Raw genomic sequence first — 21458 nt, 5'->3', positions numbered from 1 at the left:
CCCAGCAAGGAACATATGCTCAGGTATCACTCAGGTGCTCTTCAGCTGGACATAGCAATGATGGCTGGAAAGTCAATTTCTCAAACAGACCCCAAGTGAGTTGGTAGACAGTCTGCGTTTGAATCCCAGCTCCACCACTGACAGCTCTGTGTCCGTAGGCGAGTGACCGACCTCACCTCTCTTTGTGCCAGGTCCGTCTCCGTGCGCAGGGGCTGACCGTGCTCCTAGCTGCCGTCAGTCAGTGTAGTCTGGTTGTGACGCAGAAACCACACTTCCTCAGACGTCCGTGTCCTGCACAACCAGGCTGTGTTCTGCGCTCATCCCTGGGCCCGGGCAGGCTGGCGGGGGCCCTGCATCCCAGAGTCCTCCCTGCAGGAGCACTTGATGCCGAGCCCTGTTGTGACCCGGCCACTCCCACCCGGGGATGGGAAGGAGTCCTGGGGCTCCACCAGGCCAGTGCTCAGAAAGGCCACCTGTCCCACCCAGCAATGCCGTCTGATGGGGGCTGGGTCTCCAGGAAGGCCCCCGAGGGCAAGGCCTTTCAGGGATGGCTGCAGGAGCCTCCCTAGTGGTCTCTGGCCTCCTCTGGCCTCTGGTCCTCTAATCCCACGGCCCCCAAATGCAAATCGGAGTCCACCCTCTTGCTTCCCAAGCTCCGAACAACGCCCAGCTCCTCTCCAGGCCTGAGGCCCTCATGCCACAAATGGTCCTTGGCCTCGGCCCCTGCTGCTCTCCTCCCCTGCCATCCACCCCGCCGCCTTGCCCCGTGCCTCGAACTCACCCCGTCATTCTGCCTCAGGCAACACCTCCCCCGACACTCCACGGCGGCAAACCCCTGCCCCTCAGGTCTCCACTCCACTGCCCCTCCCCGGACGACGGCCCTGGCCCCGTCTGCCGTCACGTGCCGCCGTGCTTTCCTCACAGCACCTGCCCCACCTGCAGTTACCTGGGTGTTTGTGTGGCCCGGCCAGCTCCTTTCTCCCTGCTCAGGGAGGCCGCTCCGTCCGCTGCCCCGGCATCAGGGCTCCACACAGCGCTCGGCACACGTCCGGGCTGTCGCACGCTGGAACACCGGCCGGCCTCACCCCTGCCACCCACAGACACCCATCCCCATGCCCTGCTTGGAGCCTCCGGCAAGCCCTGGTGTGAACAGCCGATGGATTTAATACCCTCGACAAGCCCCTGTACACGGCAATCAGCAGGCGCCTGCTTGCTCGCGGTATAATTACCCTTGATCGCCGCAGCGAGGCTGATTGCAGCTCAGACATTGCTCGCTTTCAGGCTGGTGGGGCTGGAGCCCTCGGCGGCCTAACGAGGGTAACTGAGGCAGGGCTGACTGTGCCAGAAAGCTGGAGGGGACTGAGCCATGGAACAGGCCACGTCACACTCCAAACAGGACCACATTTGCTAAATTTGTTTCCGATGCACTTTCACGGTGATCACACTGATTTCTTTTTAGTCACTGAGCCTGGTGCTGAGCTGGGCGCCTGCAGCCCAGGCTGTCAGGACATGCCGTGTTGGAGCAGGTGGTGTTGACTACGACCCATGGACACTGTCAGAGCCCTCGGGACGGAGCGAGTGTGGGAAGGCAGGCGAGCACTACGCAGTCCTCTGGGAATCTTCCTCCTGATACGCTGGGGCTTCAGTCCAGCTCTGCCACCTACCCCTGCGCAGCCTCAGGCAACACCTGTGCGCCTCTCAGCTCCTGTTTGTAGGTTGAGGATAACAACTTGACCTCATAGAGGCCCAGGCCCGTCCATTCACCAGTCAGGGTTGGACAGTGGCTGAACCACGAGTGGTCAACCAGCCTGTCAGTCACTGCCTGGGGTCGGCCTGGGGGTCAGCTACCGAGCAGGCGCAACCTTTGGGGATGCGTGACACCTGTCTCATCCAGACACAGGCCTGCCTCATCCAAAATTATCACATCTGATCCCCACGCCCCACCCACCGGGGCAGGAATGGCCACCCCTGGTGGGCCAGGGAGGAAACGGGCCCAGAGACTGGGTTTTCCCAGAGCCACACGCTGGCGGGGGGCTACACCAACACCTTTTCCATCAGAAAAATTGTTGTCAAAATTTTCATGAGATGGAACAGTGTCTGTGCTGGAAAGGTCAACATTTCCCAGACTGGGTTCCTCAGCTGCAAGGCTCCCAATCAAGAGAGAGGTCCTGGCTGAGAAAGTCTGGGAAACACAGCTCCAGCTCCTTGCTGTTCAAAGTGAGGTCCCAGGACTACTGCCTTGGGTCACCAGAGCACCCAGACCACCCCAGGCCCTCTGGATCAGAATCTGTATTTTCACAATGCCCCCAGAGAACCACTCCTCTGAGCCAGAGGGTCACAACCCTGCTGTGCATGAGAACCACCTGGGGAACCCCTAAAAAGTACAGTTCGTGGGCTCAGGCCCTGGTGTTTTTCGGCCTCAGGCGATGGTCTCCGAGGCCAAGAGCACAGGTAAGTTCCCAGCACACGTCAGGACGGCGATCCCGACCCCAGGGCATCCAATGGCCAGGGCCTGCTGAAACCCAAATGGCTGAGAATGTGCACGGCGGGCGGCTCTGGGTGCCGCTGTGGCTGTACTGTGGGGACCACGCTGACAGGCAGCAGCACCCAAGCCAGCAGGCAGCTCTGAGCACGGGCTATGCCTGCAGTTCTACGGACCACCCCCTCCCGGCCACTTGGCCCCCAGCCCAGACCCCTCCCAGCAAGGAAAACGCAGAGCCGAGCGCTTTAGCAAAAATGTTTAATCTCTCCTTAATGTGTGTGTATTTACAAGTACTAAATCTGAAGAACAGTAAAATAGGAGATAGCCGTCTATTTACAGAAACTGTGGGCGAGCGCCCAGCCAGCCACGCTGCTCCTGCGAGGGGCGACGGCCCAGGGGGCGCTCAGGCCGGCCGAGCGATCACTCTTCTTTTGGGGAGGGGGGCTCTGCGGCGTTCAAGGACAGCTAATTGTGGGCTTCATCGTAAAAATAGCTCTCTCTCTCTAAATATATCTATTCTAGCTTGTGTAGCACCAACGATGTGAGCCGTCAGATCCAGGACAGGGAGAAGAACCAGGGGGATGCTCTCGGCGAGGTGAAACCGGGGAGGGCGGGGAAGACGTTCAGGGTGCTCCGGCTCGGGCACCCGGGCCAGGGAGGGGCAGGTGGGGGCCGCTGGCCCCGGGCAGGGAGGGCAGGGCAAGCTCGAGGTATATGGGGAGACCAGGCTCCGAGACGGAGGCGTGAGCTGTGCCTGGCGCTCCTGAGACGTGTGCGGGGAAGGGAAGGTGGCCTGCGCAGGGCAGGCGATAGCAGCAGGCCTGGGCTGGGCAGTGGCCGACTCCCCGAGCCCTGGGACTGCTGGGGGGCCTTCAGGACAATCGCACCCACCCTTGTTGTGCAGAGTGGGGCTCCAGTCCCAGGCTCCCGCCGGGCCCCCACACCCCCCGGGCCAGTGCCAGAGCTTGGGGTCAGAGACCCTGGAAGGAGGACGCCCAGAGGTGCCGGGGTGCCTGGGCCAGCACCTAGAGTGCTACAGGGCTGGGAGGAGCTCGGGAACAGCGAGAGGACTCGGAGCCTCTGTCCCCGACCTGGCAGGGAAGAAGGTGCGGGACCTGCTGCGGGGTAGGGCAGGCTTGGGATCAGCTCCATCAGCTCGTGTGTAAACAGTACTGCTAAAGTGCTTGCGCCTGGCACGCGTGCGCTCTGCGGTGGGCCACACGCCCTGCAGGGCCGGGTGGGCTTCCCTTCTCTGTCACCACCTCCCGGCCTGCCAACTGCCCACGTGACAAGGGCGTGGGGAAGGTCCCTGCCCGGAATGTGCAGCCTCGAGGGGCAAGCACAGGGGGCCCAGGGAGGCCTAAGGAAGTGGGGTTGGAACTGGATCCTGAAAAGGGTGGCCGAGGGGCTGAGGAGCCCAACCTGACCGGCGTGGGACAGGAAGAACAGGGGCTTCAATGAGAAGCCAGCATCCAGGGAAGGCTTCAGGGCAAACCGACACTCCCACCCCGGCAGGGCCAGGTGGCATCAGAGGGAAGGCAGGGGTACACTGAGGATGGAATCCAGGTCAAAGCAAGCGGCCACCCAAGACTGCCCAACCTCTAGATGGACTGGCCTGACCTGTGGCCACCCAGGGACAAGCCGTGAGGGCCACACTGGGGGCGGGGCCGGTCTGAGCTCCAGCTGGGCACCCACGGCAGCCGCAGGCCGAGCCATGCTCAGTGCCCAGGGGGCCAGGGGGGCCCCCCCCGCTTCCCCGGGTTCAGGAGCTTCCCAAGTCAGGAGCTCTGACTTCACACTGCCTCCCTGGAGGGAGCAGCCATAACCTGACCTCCCGGGTGCAGCCCAGCACATGCTCAGGAGGGGCCTGGGGTGGGCAGCCCGTGGGCGTGGGGCCGGCCACAGTTAGCTGTCCCTTAAAGGCCGTGGGAATCTTTAGTACCATCAAAAACGTGAACTTGAAGAGGGAACGGGCCACTTATTTGCTTTCACAAGTGACTGATTAATTAAAAAACATAAAAAAGGGTCTAACAGCCTCTAGTATTCAACACTTGCAGCTTTAAAAGGATCAAGTCAGACTAAACGCTAGCACAGTCATGCAGGAACCCAGGCCCGCGCCCGGAAGCTCTTGGGCCGCGAGACGTTCTCTCCTTTTCACATCAAAACGAAGAAAACAGGATGATGACCCGAAGGTCAAAGGTCGGGGGCAGAGGCCTCGGGTGTGCTCCACGTGGGAACTGCGGCCGCTTTTTCCACCACTGCTTGGAGTTGCTTTCCCACCGCCTTAATATTCTTATTCTAAACCATTTGTGAAATCTCTCCTCCTCTGGGTAACTATACAGGACCCCACTGGGGCTGGAGACTGAGGCTAGAGCCACATATATATATATGTACAGGTTTTTTTAATTAAAAATTTGTTCTCTCTTGATCACTGAGGGCAGGGTGGACGGAGGCCGCCTCCAGGCCCTCTGGTCACTGCGTCCTGCTCCCAGCCAGGCCGGCAGGTGTGGCCCAGCACAGTGCAGCATGATTTCTTTATTTACTCTAAAAACTCAGTCCCCAGCTGTCCCACCGCTCCTGCGGGGCCAGCACGCTGCTGAGATGCCAGACTGGGAGCCTGGAAGGTGGACGTGGAGAGCAGGGGAGATGGGAGGGAGGGAGGAGGGTGACGGGGCCACTCCCAAGACCTCCACGCTGGCAAGCCCAGCCCAGGAGCAGGAGCGGTGGGGGAATAAATAAGGGGAACGTGCGCTTACGACCTGGAGCCCCAGGCCCCAGTGGCCCCAGAGGCACAGCCCTGAGGACAGAAACGGAGTCGTCGAGTCCTTCTGGAAGTCACCTGGGAGCTTGGAGCAGAGCCTCCTGCAGCCCCTCCACAGGAGGGAGCCGGGGCCTCTCTCTGGGCGAGGTCGACATGGCGCTCCGGCCTCCGCGGAGAGCACGCGGTGAATCGGAGGACGGTGGCGGTGGTGCAGCAGCAAGCGCAGGGGTGCCGGACGTGGCGGGTGGGCAGCAATGGCCCAGGCCGACTTCAGCTCACCTTGGCCAGGCCCTGGGCATTCAGTCTCCCAGGGCTGCTAGCCAGACCCCGGCCCTCAGACTCTGCCTGGGACACTGGAAACAGACCCCCAGCCTGTCACCCTGGCCCTTCTGGCCTCTGCAGCCTGGCCTCAAGGAGGCGGACCAGACTGGCTTCCCCCTTCCCGAAGGACTCCAGTCACCCCCCAAATCCTTAGCGCTCATCCTATTCTCCCGAGAAGGCCCCGGCCACGCCGGGGCCCCTACAGCCCTGTGGCAAGCAGCTCTGGGCACAGAGGGTGCTGCAGACACTGCCGTACCCACACAATGAGAACCGGGACCCCGCCAGGCAGGACGGGGGAGGGAGGACGCTGGACTGCACAACTGGGGCGAGGCTGCCCCCACGGATCTCCCAGCTCCGGCTGCTGGACGGAGGCCGCCCCTGCGGGCCCTGCCACTCAACTCCCGCTGGGCAGTGGCGGCCAGGTGGCTCAGCTGCTCAGGGCCATTGTGTCCACCACCTGCTCCAACTTGCTCCGCAGCCGCTGCCGCCGTGCCTGCTCGTCCTTCTCCAGGGCCGTCAGGATCTGTGGAGGCGGGCGGGGGCGTGAGCAGGCCTGGCCAGGTCTGCCAGCTCGCGTGGGACGGGGACATGGAAACTTGGAGGGTCGCACACAGAGGGCGTATATGTGGTAGGGGCGCCAGAGCAGATACCAGGTTCCATCCCGTCTGTTCTCAGCTGAGGAACCTGGGTTTTGAGACCGGACCCCCAGGTCACCATTCCTACCCTCATCCCCCAAAACGCCCCAAACGGGATTCTGGTCACAGCCAGGCCTCACGTCCCCTTGGTGCAGTGTTCTAGTCCGTCAATTAGAGCAGGGCCTGCTTACCGGGGGCGCGGACACGCCGTCACCCTCACGGCCCCCTCCGCACCCCTCAGCCTGCTGCTTCCAGCCCCCAGGAAGCAGGAGCACCCCCGCCCCTGCCCCAGCTCCGCGGTCTTGCTGTGCCCTCCACTCGCCCACATGCCCGTTTCCTGCCAGCGCATCAGCTCGCAGCTCGCAGCTCACAGGCACGCGGCCTCACTGCCCTCGCCCTTGGCCCCACCCCCCTCCAACAGCCCGTTTCCCGGGCCCTCACGGCAGAGCTCCTCAGGGGGACCCCGGAGCCCGAGGGCGCAGGCTCTAGGCCCCACCCCCGTCACTCATAACCTGCTGCTGCTGTCGGCGCCGGCACCCTGCCCCTGCCGCCTCCTGCCGCCTCTGCGCTGTGCTTGGTCCCAGGGCTCACCCGTCCCCTCCTCTCCCCTGCTCTGGACTTGCCTCGGGCCGCCTCCCCAGGCTCAGTGGAGGTCCTCCTGCCGGCTGCTACCCCACGCTCTGGCCCGGAGCCCAAGTCTCTCTGAGCTCACAGCTCCACTCCCCTCACACGTCAACAAAAGCCCAGGCCGGACTCCCAACGCCTGCCCACCTCGCCATCACTCAGCCACAAGTCTGGAGTCGGACCCTTCAGCCAATCAGATGGGCAAGTCCTGCCCCTCCCCCTCCCCTGGCACGGGCAGGCAGACCACCTCTGGTCTCTAAACCCCGTTGGCCGTCTCACCCAGGGAGAAGCCCAAGTCCCCAAGGCCTGCACACCCAGCGATGAGCCCCTCCCCATCCTCGCCTCCCCTCCTCCGGGACGGCTTTGGTTCAGCCTCACGGCCCCCAGGGCCTACAGCCGGGCCTACTGCAGCCTCGGGGCACTGGAACTGGCCAAGCCCGTCCTGACTCTCGCGCCCTGTCCGCCATCCAGTTCAGCCTGAGTCAGGCCTGCTTCCCCAGACGTCTCAGGGAACCGCAGCTCTGTGCGCTGCAGGCGGACGCCAGAGACCGTGGAACAGCATGGGGCCCTGCCCTGGAGGATGCTGCCCAGGCCACTAGACCCCTAACAGGCCCTCGGGACCACTCGCTCACCAACCCACCTCCACCTGGAGAGGACAATGCCGGCCGCTCCCCACGGCCCTGGCCCGGGGAGGGGCTGGCGGGGTGGTGTGGAGCGGGTTGCTTTGGGCGAGGGCCGGCACGCATGCTCACCTCGTCCTTGTACTTGGTGATGTAGGAGTAGATCTCGTGCAAGGCGCTCATGCTGTTGAACTGGCTCAGGTGCAGCCGCGACTGCTCGGCCAGGTACGCGCTCATGTCCTGGTCGCTGATGGCAGGCATCCTGGCGATGTCGGCATAGTACCTGCAGACGGGCGGTGGGGCGGCGCGTGAGCCGGGCCCGGCGCCTCTGCTTGCCTGCCCGCCCCTCACGCCTGCCTCACCTCTCCACCCAGCTCTTGTAGTTGGGGATGTCCTTGGCGTAGAGCAGCTTGTTGGAGGGCGAGTCCTTGCCCAGCTTGTGCTCGGACGTGGAGCAGGAGTCCATGAATGTCTGGGCCACCACCGACAGGCAGGCGTCTGTGATGCTGCTCTTGTGGATGTCGAACACGAACTGCGGGTTCTTGATCACGTTCACCCAGAAGCGCAGGGGCAGGCTGCGGGCGGGCGGGCCCAGGCACACGGTCAGAGTCAGACAGGGCCTCAGTGCCCCTTCCAGGTGGCACGGGGAGGGGCCGGCCAGCGGCCCTGCAGCTCTCCCGACTCTGACCTTCATAGTGGCCAGGGATTCCCAGGCAGATGGGGAAACTGAGGCCCAGAGGAGTGAGGACTCTCAGAAAGTGAAGGCTATCTCCTGATGCCCAGCCAGGGCTCTGCTGGCCCCAGCACCCAGCCCCTCCGGGGAGAAGACCCTCCAATGGTCACACGCTCAGGTGCACACACGACTATGACCACACACAGGCAAGACGTACAGACCAGGGGCGTTCCTTCCCTCTCAGGCACCCACCGCACACGGCCCCAGTCCTCCTGGGCCTGCGTGCTTGCTCACACCCAGGCTGGCTCACCCCTGCTCCAGCCCAGATGGGCCTCAGCAGCAAGCCCAGGAAGGGCTCCGGGGACACAGCCCCACCCCCAGCTGACCTCTGTGCCCTCTCGTAAGACAACCATCAGCTGGGCTATCCAGTAGTCACTAGCCACATGTGGCTGTTTAAATTTAAATTAAGTAAAATTAAATGAAATTAAAACTCAGATTCTCAGGTGCACTAGTCACATGGCAAATGCTCAGTACCCACACGTAGCTGCCAGCCACCTCTCTGGACAACACAGATCTAGAACATTCTGTCATTGCACAGAGTTCTCCTGCATAGTGGTGACCTAGATGATACTGCCTCCCACGGGGCCCCACGGAACACCCCCGGCATAACCCAGGAGAGGCCTCTTAGGCACTTATTCCCACCAAGGTCTGGGGGCAGCACAAACAGAGCTGGATGTCCAGGGTGGCCCCAGTGATGGCCAGGGCTGCATCCCAGGGGTGGTAACGGGCAACGTGTGGAAGCCAACCAGAATGCGGGGGTCTGGGACTACAAGGGGACAGGGAGGAAGGAGCCAGAGGCGCAGAAGGGTGGGGCGAATGCGGCTGAGGGCACGCCGTTGGGCTTGTGTTGGCAGAGGGAGAGCAGGTGCAGGCTGCTGGGGGAGGGGAGGAGCTGACCTCCTGGGGAAGCCACTAGCATGAGCGCCTCGGGAGTGTGTGCCTCACTGTCACCCTCACCACTGCACCAGCCTGGCCCACCAAGCCTGTTTGTCACACGAAGTCTGTACTCACACACCTGTGCATAGCCATGTGCACCTACAGACATACGCGCACACCCCGCTCCCACACCACAGGCAGGTCCTGCAAGCTGGGGCAGGGGCTGTGCCCAGGCCCTGGGCAGGGGAGGCAGCAGCTGCCCCTGAGACGGGCAATTTGGGACGGCCTACGTGAAGAAGACTGGCCACAGCACAGAGAGAGCGAGCCCGGGGCGAGCCTCTCTTCTTACCCGCTGGAACAGGGCCGGGTCCACCAGGGCCCCTGGAGGCCCGGCCTCCCGCAACACAGCAGCCTCAGGCCTCGCCGCGCTGTGCCCCAGTGCCCATGCTCCCTGCTCAGTGCAGGGCCCGTGCCCGCCTCAGGGGCGGCCTCTGCCCCCGTGGCCCACCCTGCAGGTACCAGTTGCTTTTCCAGGTGTGGCGCACGTCCGAGTCGTGGATCTGGTGCTGGTCGGCCTGCTCGTCCAGGAAGTCGAACATGTACTTGATGGCCAGCGGCAGGGCCGAGCCCCGGTGCGCCGTGCTGAAGATGGTCTCGAACAGGTCGTCCACAAACTTCTGCAGCGTGCCCTGTGGGTGGGCAAGAAGACCGAGGTCCAGGGGGGCCACCGGGCCACCCCTTGCCTCCTGGGTGACCTGAGCAGCCGGCTGCACCCCCTAGGCCCACATAACCTCAAGGACGAGGGTGAGGACGAGAGGCTTTTCCCGAGCTTAGCTTTCTAAGGCCTGGGTCTGGCTGTCCCCATGTCCCTGCCACCGGCCTGCCCGGGCCTACCTTGGTAGCCAGCAGCCGTGTCAGGTAGATCTCCGAGACCATCTTGCTGCCACGGTCACCCTCCCGCTGGTCCAGATGGTCGTGGTTCTTCACCAGGTGCCACAGCTTGGTGCCGCTCTCCAGGTCGGGTGTGATCATGGGCGTGCGTGAGCGCAGGCTGTCAGGGCTGCTGGCCGTGCGCAGCATGCTCTCTGTGGGCACCACGCCTGTCAGCAGGCACACCCTCTGCGGCCAGCACCCACACCCGCCCTGGCCCTGCCTTAGTGGCCTCAGGCCACGCAGCCCCCTGTATGAGCCTCAGTTGTCTCATCTGAGCACTGGGGTCATCAGCCCCACCTCCTCAGTGGTTGGGGACAGAGAGTGGCAGCAGGGAGATGGCATAAAGGACAGCTGTGTGCGGCTATGTGCTGTGGGGACAGGTGCAGCCTCCAGATTTGAGGGAAAGGCCAGGTGTCCCAGTGACGGGCTGTGTACAAAATCCTTCCTGGCCTGCTGCAGCGGAGCCCTGGGGGGCGTCCTGTCCAGGCCAGTGGGCCCTCCAACTGACCCCACCCGTCCTGCCCAGCCCCTCACCGTATCTGCTGAGGGACTTGGTGAAGGTGGACGAGTTGGAGATGTTGTAGGCAGATGTCTGCTTGGGCACCAGGGCCACCGAGGACCCATCTGTCACCTGCAGACAGAGGACCAGGTGACACAGGACCCACCATCAGGGACCCAGGTGACACCTTGCCCTTCCCGGTTCTGTGCCTAGAGGCAGGTCAACTCGTCACTCTAAGCGTCAGTTTCCCCACCAGTGACCTCCCAGGCCGTGGGGAGGACCCGATGTGCCAGGATGAGGCCTGGACAGTCACACATGTGACCCCTGTCCCCTTTTCTCCCTGACATTTGCTGACCACCCTGAGCTGGGGGCTGGACGCTGGCTCCCGCACTGCCCCGGAGCCCTGAGGGAAGAGAGGCCCCGAGCTGGGGTCACCTGGTAGTGAGCCAGTGTGTTCAGCCTCTTCCAGTCGTTGTCGATCTTGGTAGTGACGTCCTCGTCCTGCAGGATGATGCGTGCCATGCGGCCCTGGCGCCACTCTGCAGGGGAGGGGAGCGCTGGAGGGGTAGGGCCATACTGCGGCTCCCTCCTTCCTCTACCTGCGCCTCTAGCAGTAGGAGGGGAAGGACAGGCCCTGAGGGGCCCGGGCGTCCCGGGGGCATGGGGACATTCAGCTAAGGGCCTTGCACACCAGAATAACAAAGGGACAAGGCTCTTCCCGCTGGCCCCCCCCCCCGCCCACTCCTGCCGCCCGGGCAGCTCCCGTCGTCCTGGCTCAGCACAGGAAGCTCGTGGCCTTGCAGTTAAGCCCTGCGCCCCTGCTGCTGCCCATCTCCCCTGGCAGCCCTCCACCTGCTGCAGTTCCCCCCGTCCCGGGCAGCATGGCCCCACATGGTTGGCTCTGCCTTCCAGAGCTCCAGGCCCAACTCCTCTTAGCCTGACATTCAAGGCCTCCACAGTGGCCCCGCTCAGCCACTCCAGCCACATCTACCATCGGACTCCTTGGCCCCTGATCTGCCCCTCCTCCTCGGGCCCTCCCGAGCCCGGCGGGGTAGCCCCAGCTGTCCAGCTCATGGGCCAGAGCCCCGCCACCAGCTCCGGCAGCCCACTCTCCTCTAGGTACACGGAACCTACCACCTGCCTCCCCCCCGAAGGATAGGGCAGCGTCCTCTGGGCACACTCCCCACTTCCACCCTCCACCCCACCTGCCTCCACCCCAGCAGAGCCTTGCCCGGATCACACCCCTTCCCTCAAAAGCCCCTGTGTCCTCCAGCACCCTCCAGACCCGTGCCCAGTGCCTGGCCTGGAGTGGGAGGCCCTGCCGGGACATCCCCAGCCAAGCCTGTCGCCTGTGGCCCCCAGACACGCCCCCTGGCACTGCCCGTCTGCCTCAGGCCTTGGCACACACAGACCCGACGCCCAGAACCACGTACGGCCACAATGCCGACAGCATGAGCCTCCCCCTAAGGCTCACCCAGGTCCATGTCCCCAGCCTTGGGCCGCTGGGAGTAGGGCACCCCCTTGTACACGGCGTCCAGCAGCTTCTCCTTGACCTGCGTCACTGTGTCACAGTTGAGCCCCTTCACTGGCACCTCGGGGGCATTCTCATTCTCAGGGTTCACACAGTTCAGGGTCTGCGGGCAGGGAAGGCACAGCGTTGGCCCACTTCTTCTGGGGCAGGCGCACCGAGGAGCGTGGAGGGGCCGGGGCAGGGAAGGATGCTGGGCCCGTTGGCACCCACCAGCGTCTTGTAGTCAATCTGCTGCCGGATGAGCTTGTCCTCGCTCAGGGAGTAGCGCGCCTCGCCCGTGATAGCGTCGATGGGGCCCTTCTCCATCTGCTGCTTGATGGCGCAGTAGAGCATGAAGAGTGGCTCCCCCGCGCACTCCTGCAGCAGGCAGGGGCATCAGGCTGCAGCCAGGACACCAGGGGCTTCTGCCCCCGCCCACCCACCCCTACCCTTCCGTGGCATCTGCACCCTTCCCATAAAGAGAAATGAGCGACATTTCCAAATTCTTTTTAGGAGGCAAGCAGAACCTTGCCTTCAGAGCCCAAGAAAGACTGTGCAAGACAATAAATAAGTTAAAGAACAGACCAGCTGCCCTTACGAATATCGATTTGAAAATCCGAATGCAACCTTAGCAAGGAGGGCTGGTAGTATATCAGAGAACGCGACGTAGCCAAGGGGGTTTACGCCAAAGAACAAGGCCAGTCGACTCTGGCCTGAAGTCTCCCTGAGTTCAGGCCCCAGCAGGAAAACTGCCCCAGCCCCCAGACCCCTGCCCAGGCCCCAGGAGCCCACTCAGCAGGGCCTGATGGACACAGCCAACACCATGCTGGGGATGAAGCCTAGGATCCCGGTCCCACCCCCACGGCCCACAGCATGGGTGGACCCTACACTACACAGCACTAGGTGTGACAGTCACCTGTTGGAGGTCGGGAGGCCCATCCACTGGGACGCCCCTTGCAGGCAGAGGGCCGCCTCTCCCTCCATTACTCAAGAGCACACACTGGATGCAATCATGGGTGCAGAAGCACCAACCCAGTGCAGCTCACCAGCACCAAGGGGCACAGAAGTCCACAGTCAAGGGCCAGTGGGGCGGCCACTGGGCACTCAGTGAGGGTCTGCTCTACTCCTGTCTCCCACCACACGCCCTCCAATTCCCCATACTACAGCCGTGAAGGCCGCCTCCTACTCCTCCAACTACCCGCGTGTCCCCACCTCAGGGCCTTTGCACCTGCTGTCCCTACAACCAGAAAACTCTCCCTCAGGTCTTAACTGGCTCTTCTAGACTCCACCCAACGTCCCCTTCTTAGAAAGGCTCTCCCGGACCCCTGGCCCAAAGCTGCTGGCCTCCACTGCTGGCACAGCACCCTGCTGCGTTTCCAGATCTTGTTGCTCCCTTAAACTATCTTGTTCACTGTGCTGCTGTCTTCCATCTGGAGTGGAAGGCCATGTCTGGCTTGCTCACATTATATCCCCAGTGCCCAGCACGGGGCCTGTGCATGTGAGGGATCCACAGACTCTGCTAGACAACAAATGCCATGGATGAGAAAAGCTGTGGAAGGAAAAGGCTCACGTGGTTATGCCAAATGAAGAGAGCTGACATCAGAGTGCGCCCGGTCCTGTCTGCCCCAGGGCTGCCCCACTGCAGGTGCTGCGCCTCGAGAGGGCTGGCCTTGCTGCACCCCCTGCACAGGTGAGTCCCCCCCTGAGCCTGGGCACAGGCTCCTCTGTGGTCTCGGCCACTGATGGAGTTTAGGAGTGAGTGTGCCCTAAACAGGAGGCATGCTGGCCGCCCTGCCTCCTCCCGGGCCCCTGGCTACAACAGGAGCTCTGCCGCGGAACCAGGTGCTCCAGGCACCTCATTAGCATCTGCAGTAACTAAAGAGACAGCTGCTAAGGAACAGCCACCAGCATAGATCATCCCGAGACCCTCCAACAACATGCCTGTCTTTGAAATTATGTTTCATTTGCAAACTTGGCTTCATTAAGTCAGCCGGGATGGAGGCGAGAAGCGAGTGTGGATCAGGATGCAGAGCCATTAATGGCTGTCTCTCTTCCCGCAAATGCCATCTGAAGAGAGCACCGGGGACAAGACCAGACACCTGCCTGAGGGTTCCTGGGCTTGCACCTTGCAGAGGAGAAAGGAGCATCTTTGAAGGTCAGAGGGGTGAGGTTATTGGCCCAAGGTTGCCCAGCAAATACCGAGAAGCCAGGATTCAAACCCAGAGATACCTCCCTCTAGAGCACCCGGCCTTTAAAAGCCAACAGTCCTCACAGAAGGCACAGGAGGAGCGGGCCGTCCACTCCCGGCCCCCGGCAAGCTCCCGAGTGCCGTCTCCGAGCACTCTGGTAAGGCTGCCCAGATGGCGTGAAGCGGGAAAGCCCAGAACCCGGGGCCCTCAGCTCACCTTTCCTTCCTGCACCGTGAGGGGAAAAGGGTCACCTCCGACGCCCCCAGCCCCAGCTGTGATCGTGCAGAAACTGCCCAATGAAAAAGTCTGTCTTTCCGGTACAGAGAGAACACGAGAGTGGTTCGATAGCGTTTGACAACGACGTGAGGAAAAATGCTCCTCCATTTCGGGAAAAAAATCCACACACCCCACACAAAAACCATTTCTTAGCCTAACACAGGAGCGATGAACAATGGAAAGCTTGTATTTTTAAAAAATTCTATAATCTATTAAAAGAACCCTAAAAAAAGGGCAAAGGATAAAAATAGACAAAAAAGTGCCCGACCAAACAAATGCAAAGAGGCCCATTTGTTAAAGAAACAGCAGCTAAAGCAACAGGTACCAGTGAGCATTCACCAAGCAAGGATGAGGAGGAGGGACAAGCCCGGGCACTGGGGCCCGCAGAGGCGGGGATCCTCAACACCAAATCGGGGCAACCTGTTGCACAGGACAACCTGGCAGCACACACTCCAATGAAAAGGGAGCGGGCCTGACCACCTGCAGTCCCTTTTCTGGAAATCCACTCAACCACGAGCACGGCCCCAGACCCCGGATCACAGTGCCGGCTGCAGGCCTGGTCAGGGAGGGGAAGAAGTCGAGCTCTCCAGGCCCTGTCGCAGCGCAGCAGTCAATCTAACGCGCGGCACCAGACAGGTGACTTCTTGCGGCTGCTAGAGAGATGACGAACGCCTGCATCCTGAGCCACAGAGACGGCCACGACGCTGCTGACGCGGGGGACGCACGGCGCAGGGTGAAATGTATGGGGCCAAAAAGGGAAAAAACCCTACAATGAAGAAAAGGTACAATACTAGGATTTCTTAATCTCAAAAGCATATTCTCTGTACAGGTATTTGCTTCAGTTCAGACACCAGCTCAGACGACACACACCAATATCCTGATGGTCGTTATGTCCAGCGCTGGGGTGGGGGCTCACCCCTTACACCCACGTCTGTGTTGTTCAGGTGCGCTAAAATGAGCACAGATTACTTCTCTAGTTAAATCTTTTGTTTCTAAAAACAGCAAAGAATGAAAAGGACCTGTGTTGTTTAAAAACAGTTTGTGGCATGCTAAAGAGAAATGAGCCACCAAGTCACGAAAAGCCCTGGGGGAACCTGAGATGCATGTCACCAGGTGAGAGGAGCCAATCTGAAAGGCTACAGACTGGACGGCTCCAGCCACAGGACATTCAGGAAAAGGCCAAACCACGGAGACTGCACGAACTTCAGTGTTGCCAGGGGTAGGGATTGGGGAAAGGAGGGATGAATAGGGGAGCACGGCGGATTTTTAGGGCAGTGAAGATGCTCTGCATGACTTTACAATGGATCCCTGTCATTACGCATTCGCCCAAACCCAGAGAACTTACAATGCCAGTATGAACCGGAACGTAAACCCTGGACTCCGGGTGATCCTGACGTGCCAGTGCAGCTTCATCGACTGTAACAAGGCACCACTCTGGTGCGGGATGTTGATAATGGGACAGGCTGTGCACGTGTGGGGCAGAGGCACAAGAGAAATCTCTGTACGTTCTGCTCGACTTCGCTGTGAACCTAAAACTGCTCTACAAAAGCAAGTCTATCTTAAATAGTTTGTGGCACAAAGCAGCCAGTGGCGAATTATGTGGACGGGAGCAGGCGGGGCCAGTCTCAGGTCCCTCCTGCAGTGGGTGTGGGCAGACAGTCCCGGCGCGGCCGCCTCCGCCGCATGGCTCTGGGCCGTCCTGTCCTGCCCAGCAGGTGCCCTCACCCGTGCAGTGAGGGGCAACAAGAACAGGGAGCAGGGAGCGTTCAGAGTAGACCTAAGTGCACCTTGGCCCCACTCAGCCTCTCTGATGAAACCTCACTGGGGACACGATGACAGTGGGCCAGGGGTCAGCTTGGCTCTGGGGCTCTCAACACTCTGTCTTCCCCGTCCCCACTTCCCTCCTTCCTGCTCCCTTGGCCGAGCCTGGCCTCCCTCTCCCTCTGTCCACTACCCCACCGTACCCGACCATCCCATCGGAAACGCTGCCACCCCTTCACAAAGCGGCCCCGCCCACAAGCCCAAAGCATGTCTCCCCAACGGCACCACACCCCCTCAGCCTCCCTGTCCCCGACGTCCTGCCTCCCCTCGTGTCCTGCGGCCTGACCCACTGCCCAGCGTTACACAGAACACACTGCCCAGCGTTACACAGAACACATGGCCTCAGACTGGCTGTGTTGAACTGAGTCCCCTTTCTCTGGGGGTGGGGATCGGGAGCAGGCAGCTAAGACAGAGCTGGAACCCAGCTGTCTGTGCACTCGCAACCTTGCTTCTCACCGTTTATGGAGCACACTTTACTCAGCACGTAAATACGATACAGTCTTCACAGAATTGCATTTTTACAGGAAATGCACAACTTTGGGCTACTTGTTACCACTCCTGCATAACAATAATGTTATCGTTACAGGGCACTCACCACATTTTGGATTCCGGGACTGCCTTCTCCACATGACACGTCACCTCCACAGTACACCCCACTGGACGAGCCCTGCCCCCAGCCCATCTCCCCTGCCATCTCCTCCCTGGCACTCAGGCCACCTCAGGGCCTCTGCTCCCTCTGCCGGGCTAACTTCTTCCCTCCCTCACGCCTCTGCTTTCCTCTCCCCCACCCCCTCGACCCCTGCCCCTCTGTCTCCTGCCCCGTTTCCCATCTTTGCGTCTCCCCCAGCCAGGGCAGGACTCTGCTCTCGGCACCTCTGGCCTGCAGCAGCCTGGGCTCAGCAGCGGCCTGCAGATGGAGAACTGAAAGCCTGCTGCTGCCCCGATTCACACCGGAAGCTGAGGGTCCACGGCAAAGAAGCAACCAGGGTGAAAATCAGACCTAGGCCGCCTGCGCCAGTCCCCACCCTCGGCCACTAGGCTCTACTGCCCATCACCCCGTCCGTCCACAGAGCGTCAACTGGGGGCCACGAAGACCAGGCGGGAGCACGCATGAACCACACACACAGGGCTCAGACACACGGCCCTGCCACCCCCAACCTCACAAGACTGCGCCCACCTGCCAAGCCTTCAGGTTTTTCAAGGGAAGCGAAACATCCGGGCCTGAATGATCTCCTAGTTTCTAAAGCACAGGTGACCAATCCAATTACTTACACCCCAAACAAACTCTCCCTGGACCCACCTCCTGGGGCTCAGGGCTCTCCCCAGCCTGAGCAGGGGCTTCTCTGAGCAACCACAGACGAAGCCCAGGTGGTCACCCCCTCTCCACAAGGGGGGCCAACAGGAGCCCCTGACACCTCCCAGGCTGGCCCAGCACTGGGTGCTGGACAAGACATATGGAGGCCCCTGCCCAGACACCCCCCTCCATCCTTAGCTCCCAGCCATTAGCACAGTGCAGAGACCCGGGCCTGTACCCAAATTCCAGCTCGGCCGCACGCGGCTGCGGGGCCCGAGACGGTGTGCTGCAGAGCTGGAGCATCCACTCCCGTCTCAGCAGCTGGGAGGTCTGGATAGCCCCAAGGAGGGAGGAGGAAAGGGGCCAAGGTGCATGGGTCCTGGGGGAGCTCATGCTGAGACCCGGCCCCAGGGGAGCCACTGTGGGCTGAGGCCCCACCTGCCCGGCCCGCTCTGGTCTCCCGTTTCCCTTGAACCCACTCACCTGCCTCCGACAACCCCCCTCAGACATTCTCTCCTCCTGGGCGCCCGCCTACCTTGAGGAATTTGTACAAAAGGAAGGTGAACCAGTTGGTCAGCATCTTCTCTGCCACCGACTCAGTCCTGGGGACAGAACACAAGCAAGGGTGGCATAAGTCTCGCCACCAGGCCCGTCCACCCTGCTCTCCTGCACTGCTAAAGGTCAGGCCTCGAAAGGCACCCACGGGTGTCAGGCAGCTGCCGTGAAGACCCCAGCTCTCCGCCCCAGAGCCAGCCTCTGAGCGTGACGACTCAGACCTGGCACTGACAGACCCGAGGAGGTGTCCCTAGAGTGGGGCCCCTGTGCCCAACACGTCTGGGTCCCTGCTCCTAATACTGGGTCAGAGGAAGCTAAGCCTCCCCACAGAACCACAACAGCAGCGCCTCAGGGCCGGGCACCCAGTAGGGCTCCAGCGCCCGCAGGCCGGAGGCACAGACCCGCTGGCCCGCCCAGCCGCCCGCAGGCTCACCGCCGCAGCAACAGCTTCGGGTGGTTCTTGCTCTCCAAGTTCTTCTCGATGAGGTCCGACAGCAGCTGCTTGAGCACGCCCGTGGCGTACTCCATCTCGCCCTGCAGGGCCGTCATGATGAGCGAGGCCACGTTGCCACGGTCACGCATGGAGAAGCTGCGCTGGGCCTCTAGCGTGCGGATGAAGGTCAGCAGGAAGTGCTTCTTGGTCAGCAGCTGCCCGAACAGCGTCAGCGACTTCTCCACGTTGGCCTGCACCTGGGGGGCACAGGCCTGCTCAGACACACATGGGGGAACCCAGCCCTGACATGAGAGGCAGGAGAGGAAGGCCTCTGGTCCAGGGGCTGTCCAGGCCTGAGCAGGCCAGACAGCAGGCCTTGGAGGTGGGTCACACATCGCCCTGACGGGTCCCTGGGCCTCAACTGTCCTCTGCAGAATGGACGTGGCCTGGCAGCTGCCTGTGAGGCCCATCGCAGGCAGAGAACGGGGGAATACCAGTGTTGGTGGGGGTTGCAGAACAAGGACCTGCTCCTACCACTCTCTCTGTGGCCAAATCCTGGGACCGGCAACTCCTGCAGCCCGACTCTAGCAGCTCAGAGGAAGGCTGACTCAATGCCCCATCTGCTGGGCACCCCAAGTGCACGTCCTTTGTCTAGCTCCACCGTCACAACAACCATTCACACAGAAACCACCCTCCCCACTTCACAGACAAGGACACCGAAGTCCAGAGAAAGGAAGAGGCTTGTCCAGGGCCACACAGCATGGAGGTGGGAAAAGGGGGTGGAATGCAGGCGTGGCTGGCTCTAGGGTGCCTGCTCCCTCCTTTATCTGCACCAAGGCTTGTCAGGGTAGGAGGTTCCTGACCAGGTTGTGCCACAGGCTGCCAGTGACACCTGGCAAATGCCCCATGCAGACAGGTGACAGGTCCCAGATGGAACACACAGTCACAGCTAAGAGAGCAGTCAGATCAACACGGCAGATGGCAACATCAGGAGACAGACCAGACAGAAGGAGGATGCGGAACCCCTGACATGGCAGCAATGCCAGGGAATGCACTGGGTCTAAGCCAGAGTGACAAGAAGACCCGTTCAGGTTCAGCTCAAGAAGGAACGTCCCATCAATGGAGCCACGTGGGAGAGAGGCCCCCAACACCCGAAGTGTGCAGAGATAGGATGCCCTCGGCCAGAGAGCATGACAGAGCCAATCTGCCGAGCCCCTGCCTGTCCGTAGCAGTGGACTGGGCTCCTGGCCTGCCACTGGAAGGTCCCCAGAGGACTTGGGGGCCAGCCCTCTCCCCCTCGGCAGGCTCATGCCAACAGACTGAGTGCTGCCAACATCTACAAAGCAAAGCCCAGCTCTCTGGAAGCCTCTGTGCTGCGTCAGCCACCTGCTCTCCCCCAGAAAGCCACACAAACTCCAGCCAGGTGCCCACACCTCCCAGCACACAGGGCAGCTGCCCCTGCCCAGTGAAGGTCAGCATCCAGAACCACCCAGCAGACAGCCCGAGTGAGCTGCAGGTGGTACGTGATGGACTAGAGGGCCCAACACGACAGAGGTGGGCCCCAAGGAGCCCACCTAAAGGTGTTTCACTGGGATGATGCCCGGTGCCCGCCCCAGGCCCCCACTAGGTCCTCCTCCCTCTGCCCCTGTGGCACTGTAGGGAGTTGAGGGCCCTGCCTGCCAGTGCCCCTTCCAGCAAGCTCGGGCCATCCCCCAAGACCCTCCGGCTGCCCATCAGCACCAAAGGAGCCCCCGCAAGCCAGCAGCCCACCTCCATCTCCTTGAGCACCGGGTGGTCCTCGATCCCAGGGAAGAGCACCCGCATAGCGTACGTCCGATAGTCGAGGAACGGGATGCCGGCACCATCCAGGTCATTGGTCAGCTCGTGGATATCTGTCTGCAGCTCTGCAAAGGCTGCAGCCAGACGACGTGTCAAGGCAGGTGCCCTTTGGCCCCCGGCCGCCGCTCCCGATGCCCCAGCCCTTGCACACTCGGGGCTAGACTCAAACTCTGGCTCGGCCACTTGCTGGTCAGGTGACCTTCAGGAAAGTACTGTGCCCATCTGCGCCTCAGCTTCCCCAGCCCTCACATAGGGAGGAAAACCCTGAGTCGTCACAGGACTGACTAAGACAAGAGCAGAAGACGCGCTGGGGCCAGGAGGCTAAGAAGGGCCTCCTGTACTTCACACTGGCACATGGGGGCAGAGTAACGATGGGTGCTGGCTCCTTCTGCCACTCTGGGCACAGGCCACCTGCCCTGGTTCCCCTGGCCTCTGCTGCTTGGGAAAACAAAGGACGTGGCCAGGTGTGGAAGGCAGCAGGCAGCAGAGCCCAGGGCCAGGGGGCTGCAGGCTCTCCCCAAGCCCCCGAGCCCTCCATGCTGACAACCACCACACACACAGCTCAGGCCAGCAGGCCCTACGCCACGGGCCCCTCTCCAGGCGGCCCTGTTTCTTTCAGAAAAAAAGGCAGGCAGGGCAGGGGCAGGCCCCGTCGGAACATTCCAGAGCTGTGAAGTGTCAGCCCTGCAGTAGCCCGAGGGATGCACTATCTGATCAGGAGCCAGAGGAGTGCTGGGCGGGCTGTGGGGGACGGCTGGCAGGTTAAATGAAGAGCTGGGGCCTTCATCTCCTGGGCACGACTGCCAGCCATCTGGTTATCTCCGCCTGGCCGGCCCTGGAGCACCCTGGCAGACAAAAGCTTCACGCACATCAGCCTTAGCGGACAGTCATCCTTGCCCCAAGGGAGGCCCCCACCTGCTCCCACCCAGCCCCCACACACCTGCCTCCGTCCCACCAGGACGGCCCACCAAGCGGGGGGGTTTGTCCAGGACCAAGAGAGCTCGAGACTTTGAGCTTTAAAACAGGCAGGGTCCTGGGCACGCAGACACTCTAGTCC

The 21458-nt window shown here is 61.8% G+C and overlaps 1 protein-coding gene across 3 annotated transcripts in view; it reads right to left on the bottom strand.

Moving 5' to 3' along the window:
• Positions 1-2726: 2726 nt before the first annotated feature.
• PLXNA1 (plexin A1) overlaps positions 2727-21458 on the bottom strand; it is a 55560-nt gene continuing 36828 nt past the window's right edge. For all 3 annotated transcript variants that reach the window (XM_058566809.1, XM_058566805.1, XM_058566810.1), the window contains 12 exons: positions 20333-20475; positions 18563-18819; positions 18110-18176; positions 12226-12372; positions 11959-12118; positions 10920-11023; positions 10520-10616; positions 9947-10137; positions 9572-9741; positions 7806-8018; positions 7576-7726; positions 2727-6087 (listed from right to left, as the gene is read on the bottom strand). In XM_058566809.1, the coding sequence (XP_058422792.1) occupies positions 5992-6087; positions 7576-7726; positions 7806-8018; positions 9572-9741; positions 9947-10137; positions 10520-10616; positions 10920-11023; positions 11959-12118; positions 12226-12372; positions 18110-18176; positions 18563-18819; positions 20333-20475 (1796 nt within the window). In that variant the 3' untranslated portion in view covers positions 2727-5991. The remainder of the gene's footprint in view (positions 6088-7575; positions 7727-7805; positions 8019-9571; positions 9742-9946; positions 10138-10519; positions 10617-10919; positions 11024-11958; positions 12119-12225; positions 12373-18109; positions 18177-18562; positions 18820-20332; positions 20476-21458) is intronic.

This window comes from Diceros bicornis, chromosome 2 (assembly GCF_020826845.1).
Source record: "Diceros bicornis minor isolate mBicDic1 chromosome 2, mDicBic1.mat.cur, whole genome shotgun sequence".
Taxonomy (NCBI): domain Eukaryota; kingdom Metazoa; phylum Chordata; class Mammalia; order Perissodactyla; family Rhinocerotidae; genus Diceros; species Diceros bicornis.
This window is presented reverse-complemented; position numbering and strand designations above follow the sequence as displayed.